Consider the following 11,858-nt stretch of genomic DNA (forward strand, 5'->3'; position numbering starts at 1 on the left):
TCACACACACTTTTGTGCATCTGGAGAACTCTATAATGATATAGTTTTGCACGGTCGTTTCCGCGAGAGAAGAAGAACACGTCACAGACAAAAAGAAGCCAGTTGTATCCTCTTCCTCTTAGAATTTATCTAGTTGTAATTTTGTAACATTCTTATTATTTAATCAGGCGCTGGTATGCGTTTGACAGAAAATTTGTTCGTAAAAGTCCCCCTATTGTCTCCCCTTCTCTTAGAATAAATTAAAACATTTTTAGCACATTGTGAGTAAGTAGCGTAAGGAGGGGAAAGATGAGTCATCTATTTGATTTTTTTTCTGATTGTCAACATCAACAGGCTCAGCGTAGCCCCAATTCTGGTTTGTCTTACCTTGTATTTCTTTATTAAAGAGACTTTCAGCAATTCTGGTTTGAAAAATCAAACTATAGGGGACATTAAGTCTGTTGATGTTGAAAAACAAATAAATTAATATGTGTACTAGCTGACCCAACTTGCCCCGTGACCAATCTTTACCATACTTAAAGGTAGTAAATTTATAGTTCAAAATGTAGAAGGCTTGTCGCACCTGGTTTTATGTACCTAATAGACACTTAGATTTCACAAATCAAACCGTTAGGCAATAGAAACCGGATCTGGTGCATGCATCACTGTTTGCTAATATGGTTCTACATCCTAGATGATAAAATGAGAGCACCATGTTGCTGACTTCGGCATTCTATTTACCAAATCGCAATACGTCCAGTGGAAATTTTCCCTGTCATCTACCTGAAGCGTTAAATTGAAAGTAAAAAAATCACCTCGATTGAAATTCCGCTAATTGTCTGAGTAAGCATCTCCATTCCACGATGAATCCGTTGGGATGACTGATACACACTCATGTGCGCCCGACGAATATTTCGATTCGCTATCAAAGGCCTTTGTGACGGCCGAGATGGAACCAACAGACTGATTATCACTCAGAGATCTTGATTAAACAGATCAGTTCGTTCTCATCCTACCGCGGGTAATGTGCAGTTGTCCGAGTAGTCTTTACCACTACGCCGCAATAGATTAAGTTAAACCTTTTGTGGATAGGATAGCGAGAATGTTAGCACAATTTGTCACGGTAAGACTGTGTTTCACAATCCTAATTGGAAAGGTCGAACTAATTTCTCTTTTTTTATCGACAGATATGTCTAGTAACGTTGACTGTAGGCAGTCCGATCCCGATCAACTCGACCATAGCTAACATCGAAAATTACTTTGGAAACCTTGCCGAATCACTTATTTCGCGAGGCGAGGTGAACACTACGGAAAAGTTTCACTCAGCTGATGGTCACACCCAAGTCGCAATTGAACCAGCGCAAACTGCCACCCTACAGGAGATTCTGTTTCATCCAACCAATCATCGCCTGATCGCAGAAAATAAGACCAAACTGTTCAGCAATGCCACCGAAGAAGTGGATTTGATCAAGGTAGACCTGGTAACAGAATCTACTGCCACAGAACACCATGAACCCGATGAAACAACAAAAGCAACAATCACAACCAAAGTTCCAGAATATACCAAACTTCATATTCTAACAGCCATACCAACGACGATCGTAGATAGTACAACCGTATCTAGCACCTTTCCAGATTCGTCGACAGAAGTGATTAGTGGAACGACAAACATCGACAGTACGAAAGTTGGCAAAAACGAAACGACCCTCGTTGAAATCGTCACACCGGAGAATGACGTTTCGGGGGGATATGTGACTTCTACGACGATTGCGACATCGAGCACAACGGAACCAGAGTCAGAGTCCAGTGAGATCCGCGATAAAATCAAGGAAGTGCAAGCTGATCCAGTTATTCTGACCGTTGGGGTTTGAATAGTATCGTATAATTATCAGATTTCTTTAAAGCTCAGGAAATATGAAGAGCGTCATTGTGGATAACTATTGATTGCCATGAAAACCAAACAAATAAAAATATTATCCTTTCGGCTTATGTAAAACATATGATTAAGTATAAAAATCGCAATTAATGCGTTTCCACTAAATTGATTCTATAAATATAATACAGCAAAAGTAAATATAAATATAAGTCTAGCAACATTTTCGTTCTCATGCTAACATAATGGTGATGACGAGGACACTGATTTTGGGAATACATAGTTTTTAATTGAAATTAGTAGCACAATTGTTCATTGCTCCAATCTTAATAAATATTTAAGAGCTGAAAATACCCAAAACCTATTAAGCTGGCATAAAGCTCCTATTTTCAACATAGGTAGTGTAGGAGAACTACTTCGACCTATCGAGCAGAAAACATCAAATACATCCATGATTTCGGCGTAACGAATCAATTAAACATTTGGTACGATAGTTTAATTCAATAGCTATCAAACAAAGTCTATAAAAACCCATGGTATGAATTTTTACATACATTATTCTCAAAAACAAAAGGAGTTCTCCGACAAAATTCATTTTTATCTTCATCGGTAGGCCAAACAGAATTCAATGATGTTTCACTGTGTTCGTGCGAAATTAGAATCGGTAGGCCGAGTTTGGAATAAAAAAAGCGTGTTACATTTACAATATCTCAACAATTTGTGACTGGAAAACCGAAAAAAAAACCCGCTTGGAAAAGTAAGGGTTGTGCTTAGTAGCCCCAAAATTAGATCTAAGTCGTAGTAAAAGATCTGTTACCGTGCAGGACCATATTTGACGCATTGCTAATGATGAAGCACTACCCTAATAAAATTGTTATGGTTATTTTGCTTAACGACGTGTTCGGGGTATCATCCCAACCATTTGTGGGATAGTTCTATTATTTGGGTTATCGTTCGTTGATGGTATTTTGTTATTAGGGTAGTCTACTTTTGATCGCACCTTGATTTTGTCAAGATATTTTTTAAAACTTAGGTACACCATCATCCCCTAGAGCACTGGAACTAATATTTGTAGAAGTAACATTTCAAAAACAAAGTCGAACATTATTCGACATTGAGTGCGTCGATTTAGGAACCGCTTCGAATATGGTGCCTCCACGGTACATATTTTCAAGTTCAGGTTTGGTTAGTAGGTACCTATACTAAGTCCCATTGATCCTTTCTTTCGACAATAAATTGCAACATGTTATGTTATTCTTACGCAATAATTTATAGTTACATCAATCAATTAAAGGAAAAACAACCTGGCTGACCTTTTGGTTCCTAATTCGCTTCCGGTATATCACCTCCAGGGACAAGCTTCAAATAAAACGAAAACGATTCAAATGTCCGTACCGCTGTAACAAAACGTTCGTACTCACCATGGTTATGTTGTTCCCGTTCAGTAGAATCTGATCCAGCTTGGTGATTCTTCGGCCTTCCGATGTGTTTTCGTACTCGGTCACATCCTCCAGCAGCATGTTGACAAAATCATCGAATCCCAGTAGAGTTCCAACGATTTCCTTATCATTTTTCATGATTATATGTATTCTAGAACCGATGCACTTGTCCACCAATTCTGTAGGCAATCAAACATGTTGGATGACACATAAAATCACCAATAAATGGCATACTCACCAAGCGGTAACAAAGTTGATTGATTGGCAACGGTAGTTTGAGCCATTTTAGCTGCTTTTCAGTATTAATCAAAAGAAAAACTTAAATCTTTATATCCTAGCGCCGGATTCACGTTTGATTGCGTTTGTTATGTTTATGTTGATTTGTTTTGACAGCCGCATGAAAGCGCCGGTCTCACCGAGTGATCTGCTTTATCGACATTTTAGCATCGAAATCCTTGTTCGGTAATATCACAGTAAGAAAAAAGTTCTAAAGTTAATTCTTTTCACTCATCTCAGCACTGTGCAGGAAGTTAAAGTAGGTGGTAAAGCGCTGTCAAGACCATGGTGGGTAAATAAATGGTGATACAGCGTTGTCACTGTATAGGCGAGGAGGTCGCGGCCCCCCCCGCGGTTTTAGAACTCGGTCGCTGTCCCATACAAAAATCCAACATGACTGAATCATGAATTTGACACATTAGAACACCCATATGTAGTAGCCTTGGTCCAGACTGAGCAGTTATAACATGTTATAACGGTTGTCAAATAATTGCAACACAGAAATCATCATCAAGATAGCGCTATAACATGTTACAACTCTGTAGTTTGAACGTACTATAAACAGTTTTCATTTACTTGCAATTCGTCTGGAATTTTTGACTCGCTTTCCACTCAAAAGTAAGCTACACAGCTAAAAAAAATGTTATATCGATCAACGTAATCCAAGCTGATGTATTAAATAATGATGTAATAGCAAAAAGCAGATACAATATTACATCAATAGATGTAATTTTGTTCGCAAAATCGATGTACATCGTACAACGTAATATTACACAACCGGCGGAATGACCTCTGTGCAGCTGTTTGGATGTAATATTCAACAACTTTTTTTTCTGTGTAGTTGTACCTACACAGAAAAAAAAAGTTGTTGAATATTACATCCAAACTGCTGCAACCAGGTCAATCCATCGGTTGTGTAATATAACGTTGTACGATGTACATCGATTTTGCGAACAAAATTACATCCATTGATGTAGTATTGTATCTACTTTTTGCTATTACATCATTATTTCATACATCAGCTTGAATTACATTGATCGATAATACATTTTTTTTGCTGTGTATAGTCACTATATTTATAGTCTGGCGGATAGAATTTCGATCTATCAAAAAGCGGATCCAATTCAATATATTGTAGACCAACAATTGAAAAGGTAATACCAAATTTTAAAACAAAACGTTTCTTCTTCGCCAATCGAACAAAAATTACCAGCATCATCGGATAGTGGAAACCTCAGGGGAAACAAATCAACCGTTACAAATGTAATTAAAGTGTTTGGGGAACGTTTGTCGACAGCCAGGAAGTCTGGATCGGGGGGAAATCGAAAACCGGAAGCCGCTGAGACGACAAAGAGAGTTGCCGGTAGTTTCAAGCGAAACCCTAACCTCTCTCTCCGAGATGCCGCAAATAAGCTGGGTGTATCGTCTACAACCGTGCATCGAGCCAAAAAACGAGCCGGACTATCGACTTACAAGAAGGTAGTGACTCCAAATCGCGATGATAAACAAAATACGACGGCCAAAGCGCGATCCCGGAGGCTGTACACGACGATGCTGACGAAGTTTGACTGCGTGGTAATGGACGACGAAACCTACGTCAAAGCCGACTACAAGCAGCTTCCGGGACAGGAGTTTTATACGGCAAAAGGAAGGGGAAAGGTAGCAGATGTTTTCAAGCACATGAAACTGTCAAAGTTCGCAAAGAAATATCTGGTTTGGCAAGCCATCTGTACCTGTGGCTTGAAAAGCAGCATTTTCATAGCTTCCGGGACTGTCAACCAAGAAATTTACGTGAAAGAGTGTTTGAATAAACGTCTGCTGCCTTTCCTGAAGAAACACGGTTGTTCCGTACTGTTTTGGCCGGATTTGGCATCTTGCCATTACGGTAAAAAGGCCATGGAGTGGTACGCCGCCAACAACGTGCAGGTGGTTCCCAAGGACAAGAACCCTCCCAACACGCCAGAGCTCCGCCCAATTGAGAAATACTGGGCTATTGTCAAGCGGAACCTAAAGAAGACCAAAAAACTGCTAAGGGCGAGCAGCAGTTCAAGGCAAACTGGCTTTCTGCGGCGAAGAAGGTGGACAAGGTGGCTGTACAAAATCTGATGGCAGGGGTCAAGCGTAAGGCCCGGCAATTCGGATTTGGAAAAGCGGAAGCCTAACTGAATATTTTTCCAGAATTTTATACTAATTGAACTTGAAAAAGAAATTTAATTTGATTTTTTAAATAAACGATTTCACCGATTTACACGCGTTTTCCCTTGACCAAATTTTGACCGTATCACCCTTTACTACTATAAATTCGTCGGTGCTATAAATCCCAATTCTAGATGCTCAAAAAATCTCACACTAGCGGGGCACACAGAAAAAAATTCTGAATTTTAACTATCGCGTAAATCTCCCCTCGTTTAATTTTGAGCTACAGTTGGCATAAACAACGAAATCGTTTACAAGCTGGCATACAATATTGCTAATTTAAGTGATACCAAAGATTTAAGTATACTAAAGGAGAAAAATCTATACAACTCTCCAGTAAGAAAAATCTTTGGTTTTTATTAGTTAGGTAGCACAGGAGTGGAACTTCGGATCAGAAAGTGGCTCCCTTTGTCATTTGCGAACACTAGCGCACCTAGCGGTAGAAGGTATCTTCTGCCTGCAGTTAAGATAGGCAACATGCTATGATAGTGTGAGTGCACATAGAAAGCCCGTGTGGAACGCTACCACAACATATCGCTTGTTGAGCAGAAAAACGAACCAAAACGATACCAAAATAAAAATGGTGGAATTAAATGGAAGATAACCTTTTTTTGCTGTTGGAATCAATAAAAACTGGTATTTTAATGTTTTTGACGTAGGAGTACGTCTTTAATTTCTATACTGGGGATTACATTAAAAAAATCACAATTCAGACATGTAACGAAAAATACCAAACACGGACGCACCGCATGCTCACATGAGCGAGCTCAATGCTCGGTTGACCGCTCACCATTTCACCAATGAAAGGAAGGGAGGAGAAAATGGAGAAGCGTCGTGTCCGATGGAACAGCACACATCGCACCAATATGAAGGCGACACGACGACGAAAGCACCCACATCGACCGGAGGAAAGGTTTCCCGCAATAGGAAGCCTGGTTAGGCCGCCCGAAAAAAAAATTACAGTGAAATTTTCAGTGGAAACAATGCTCTAACATTAATATTTATTGTCGACAATAAAAATGATTGATATAATGTTGTACCCTTCCGAAAACGGCAAAACTGCTACCTAGCTGTACAATGAATGTACAATGAATGTACATAATAATAATCTCGGAGACGAGCCAGCCAACGGCTGAAAGTCTCCTTAATAAAGATATTAAAAAAAAAAAAAAATGTACATAATAAAATGTTGTTACAATGATTTGTATTGTATTTTTCATTTATTTTATTGTTAACATGATTCGATCACGAACAATAATGAACAACTCTATTACAATAAAAATTGTTGTTACATTAAATATTGGTGTGTTTTCATTGTGGGTTACTTCACGAACAATAAAAATAAATCTGATTGAAGCATGCAGACTATGAGAGGGTCAGCAACACTGCCAATGTTATCAAGATAGGCGCTGCTCGTATGGCTCTTGCTTTGACAGTTCGTTTGGCTCTATTCGTTGCCAAGTCAATTGAACGCCTACGACCAGATCGGTTTTAGTTGAACTCAACTCTTCCTGCCTCATCTGAATCCCGCTTAATGCAGACCTTTTCCGTGCAGTCAACAATCATACAATAATAATAAAAAAATCCATCACTTGAAGATGTCAGGAAATAACTCTCAGGTGGAAGCATATTTCATGGGCGATTCTCTCCAGTTGCATTAACTTATCAACGACGCTTAACGACCAAGGAGACGTGACCTAGAGAGATCGAGTGCAGGGGAGTTGACCTCCATTTCTCACAAGTTCCGGATCGAATCTCAATCCATAACCAGTAAAAAAAGGACTCACCCGTAACAGACATACCACACCCACCTTCCCTTCCCGGGGCGATGTTTTATTTTTTCGATTTATTTTTAAAGTCGATAAAGTAGATCTGTCAAGCAACACATACACTCTAAAGTACACTGTTATTTTTTTTTTAATCAATAAATTCGCCAACCAACAGTAAAATAACAATAATATATAATGTTATTGAAAAAAATTATATGGGGAAATCACGAAAATTTCATTGTTAAGATACTTAACAACCCCCCTTTTTTATTGTAAATTTTCCATTTTTTTTTTTCGGGCGCCGTCATATAGTCGGCATCGACTTGCACATTTAAAAAACAAGCTTATTGTTTATCGCATATTAGCTTAGTGTTATCAAGGAATCAAACATATCTCCAAATGACAAAATGACAAGCGATCAACGAGAAAAACGATAAAGCTATGTCAGAAATGGAAAGCAATAATGATATAATCAAGGTTTCAAATACTCATTTCAGCTAAAACAATGTTTTTTTTAATTATGAAATAATTAGATGCTATGATCATATTTTGAATTGGTAAGATACCAGAAGAGGTTGCAAAGAATGTGTTTGACATATTAAACCTGTTTATTTCACTAAGTCACAATCAGCGATTTTTCACACACTCACTCACTCACTCAGTCACTCACTTAGTGATCAGCAAATCGCTGATTGTTACTCATAGAAAGCAAAATTTACAGGTTTTATGTTACATACGCATACCAACAATCAATACGAAACTAACGATTTTGAATTGGCTCACTACTTGACTATCCTATTGGTCCCAAGCAAATGATTAACGTACCCCATTCTAGTCGAAATTCTAGTACTACACTATGTTTGTTTTGATTCGCTATGCAAGTTTGTCAGATAAAATGAGGGGTTCGTATTTTCCTATGTTTCGAGGGGTGCATCGATTAGCTTGGGACCGAAGAGAGTACCAGAGCTGAGCCAAAAACTTGAGCACGTTTCTTCGGGACCTACTAGTCTTAGAGTTACCTCTATGGTAGAAGGGAACGATCAAATTTTTGGCATGCTGCTTCACGAAGTAAAGCCGAAGATGATACACGTGTGTTAATGTGTTTTTTTGGTATGTCTTTTCTCGATTCCGATCAAACTATGTCCTCAACCATGTCTATTGCAACAAAGCAGGCAAGCAATATATCATTATCCTTCTACCACTCCGATCGAGCTGTGTTGCAGTGAGAGTTTGTAGTAGTAGTTGTAGCAAGCGTTTTGTCTGCATCGTTGTTTGCTTTATGTGTTTGGATTCGCTGAGTGTTATACATGCACTTCCAGTTATTAATTGAGAGCTTTCGATGCCTGTACCATTTTTACATTAGTATAATTGTGTGGCAAGTACTCGGGCAAGTACAATCATGAGTGTTCACTCGGCTGTCGACAGAAGCAAACCATTCTCAATGTGTGTCACGCGATCGTCTGTTTACTCGGCAGCAACCATTGTGCTGTCCTCCTCATTGTTCTTCATCAGCAGTTCTTTCAGTCAATGCGTCGTCGACTTTGGAAAGCAACCGTTTCGTGATGAATGTGTGAGTGCTGACCACGATTTGCGTCCATTGCTGCAATGGAAGCGCTCTGACCCCCGTTGGCGAATCTGCCATACAATGAAACCACTGGAAGCGGCTCCCGTTCTAGTGGATGAGGCTTATTGGATAGCGGAAGATAAAATGATAAATTGTGTTGTACCTTTTGACTATAGTTTTAAGATGTATTGTATAGTGAACAAGAATCATCGGCTCTGAAAAGTTAATTCGGTTGAGCCTCATCAAATAAATTAATACACAAAAAAAAAGTACAATCATGGAAGGGGCACCCTAAGGGTGAAATTAAAAAAAATACGGGTCTATTTTTTCGATAAGGAACAAACATACAATATGCTTATCAAAGACTGCGAGAGCCGAAAACAAGGATTCTATAACATTCCTCAGAAAAACATTCCCCCGAAAACCATTCCCCAGAAAACCATTCCCCAGAATGCACCATTCCCCAGAATGTACCATTCCCCAGAAAAGAATGCCATGTACTCGGCCATGTATTAGATTGACTAATTTTATTTATTATAGCCACTTCTGGAATCTTCTTTCGCGTATATAAAAAGAAGAGAAAAACATCTTAATGGGTCAAGAGGTTTTAGGAGACCTTAAGGTGGTTCGCTGTGAGATCCTTATTCTCGCTACCACTTCGAAACTTTAAGTGCACAAATATCAGCTTCCACGGCACGTACTACAATGAAACTATTACTCCACGTTTGCTGCGCTGCAGCATACATGCAGTAGCAATTTCAGGTTAAATGGAACTCTAATTTCCGAGTTTTGTGTAGTTGAACATTCGAGATGATTATGCATTTATAGCCTATGTGGCGGCCATTTGTGAACTCTACAAGGAATCACCTTAATGGATCAAGGGGTTTTCCCTTCTTTGAAAATATCGGAGGCGAACCAGCCTAAGGCTGAAAGCCTCCTAAATAAAGCTAAATTAATTAATTAATTCTTTGAAAATATAAGAACAGAAAATAATTAATTCTTTGGATAATATTTAATATTTAAAAGAGAACATAATTAATTCGTTAAATATATGATAAAAAAGGGAATATTCCCTTCTTTGAAAATATAACAAAAGGAAATAATTAGTTCTTTGAACAAACGATCAAGCTTGCAAATGCTCATTACAGCTAAAATGCTATTTTTCGGATTTATAAAGCTAAGAGATATTTCAATGATAATTCTTATTTACAAGATGCAAGAAAAGAAGTTAAAGCGTATGTGACACATAAAACCTGTCAATTCAGCTTTCAGAGGGTCACAATAGCGATTAGCTGTAACGATGAGCAACGCGATGAGCAAGCAATCAGCGATCATAAAATAGCTAGTTGTGACCTTCTGAAAGCAAAATTGAAAAATTTTATATGCCATACACAAACTTTACCACCTCTTCTTGCTTCTTACAAATAAAAATTATCATTTTAGTATCCCATAGTTTCATAATTACGAAAACTAGCATTTTAGCTGTAATGAGCAATTGAAAGCCTGCAAACGATAAAGAAGGGAATATTCCTTTCTTTGAATATAAAAAAGAGAAATTAATTAATTCTTTGGATGTATGAAAAAGAAGGTTCTGAGTATAAGGAAAATATATAATCAATAGCTTTTTGCAAGGGATACGGGGTAACGGGAATGGGATAATAACGTGTGGAGTAATGTTATAAATTTGTAATCGGTAGTTCAACGTTCCATGCACCGATTTTTTAATCCATCACGAGAAATTCTTCAACTCTGGTCGAACAATTCTTCGATAAGGTTTAACAGTTTCCGACTGGTTGAATTTGGTTGCATAATAGACCCTTTGACTTTTTAAATGATGAACGAAGTGCTCGAAAACTTGAAGGTTGTCATTTTCTAAAGAGCTATAAAATGGTTTGGAATTGATGAATACCGAGAGTTTTATCATGAAAAATATATTAAATCAAATGTGTATATTAAGCTGTTATGTAGGGTTAACTACCCCATTTTCGACCTATTAAGGACAACCCGCACTTAGTCTTTCTTAATCTAGCGCAGTTTGGAACCAAACAGAATGTTATTATTACTAATGGCTTCCAAATTTATTTACCTTTCCGTACGTACCTTAAGATTTGATAAAGAAAAACCAATCGTTGAGATATTGTCAAAAGTCTAACACTGCTTCTTGACGCCAAACTCGGCCTACAGATTCTAAACTCGGCCTAACGCATTGAAACGCCAATGAATTCACTTCGGCCTATCGTATGAAGATAAAAATTGGTTCGGTCGGAGCGCTTCTTTTGTTTTTGGAAATAATGGGTGCAAATCTTCATATCACGCGTTCTCATTAACTTAGTTTGGTAGCTTATTAACTAAAGTATCGTACCAAACGCATAATTGACTTGTTAACTCTGAAATCATGGATTTATTTGAAGTTTTCTGCTCGATAGGCCCAAAATGGGCGATTAGGCCGAAGTAGTTCTCTACCCTAATATAACTCTGAAATATAAAACCAAATGACCTAAAAAAGTGATAAATTACTAATTTCATCATCTTTTCTGGGGAATGGTACATTCTGGGAAATGCTTTTGTAGGGAATGGTACATTCTGGAGAATGTTATAGAATCGAAAACAAATACAAATATACAAGGTTTTGAGAGAAATCGGAGCAATTTTTTTTTTCGGTAGTCCTTTTTTCATGAAATCGCTAATATTATCATTTTATTATTATCATAGTCTTCGACGCTGTAGACTGCAAACCTTAAAACTATTCATTATTGATTAAA

The 11,858-nt window shown here is 38.0% G+C and overlaps 2 protein-coding genes across 2 annotated transcripts; one reads left to right on the forward strand and one right to left on the reverse strand.

Moving 5' to 3' along the window:
• The first annotated feature begins 997 nt into the window (after nucleotides 1-997).
• Nucleotides 998-1,989, forward strand: LOC135698079 (uncharacterized). Its single transcript, XM_065217935.1, has 2 exons — nucleotides 998-1,102; nucleotides 1,167-1,989. The coding sequence occupies exons 1-2, from the start codon at nucleotides 1,082-1,084 to the stop codon at nucleotides 1,848-1,850; spliced, it is 705 nt and encodes a 234-aa protein (XP_065074007.1). The 5' UTR covers nucleotides 998-1,081; the 3' UTR covers nucleotides 1,851-1,989.
• A 1,109-nt stretch (nucleotides 1,990-3,098) lies between these two features.
• LOC135698080 (U6 snRNA-associated Sm-like protein LSm5) lies at nucleotides 3,099-3,661 on the reverse strand. Its single transcript, XM_065217936.1, has 3 exons — nucleotides 3,530-3,661; nucleotides 3,274-3,470; nucleotides 3,099-3,211 (listed from the first exon to the last, which is right to left on the reverse strand). The coding sequence occupies exons 1-3, from the start codon at nucleotides 3,573-3,575 to the stop codon at nucleotides 3,176-3,178; spliced, it is 279 nt and encodes a 92-aa protein (XP_065074008.1). The 5' UTR covers nucleotides 3,576-3,661; the 3' UTR covers nucleotides 3,099-3,175.
• Between the last annotated feature and the right edge of the window lie 8,197 nt (nucleotides 3,662-11,858).

The sequence above is a fragment of the Ochlerotatus camptorhynchus genome, unplaced genomic scaffold (genome assembly GCF_037179485.1).
Source record: "Ochlerotatus camptorhynchus isolate MF236.1 unplaced genomic scaffold, CSIRO-AGI_Acam_v1.1 ptg000082l, whole genome shotgun sequence".
Lineage (NCBI taxonomy): Eukaryota > Metazoa > Arthropoda > Insecta > Diptera > Culicidae > Ochlerotatus > Ochlerotatus camptorhynchus.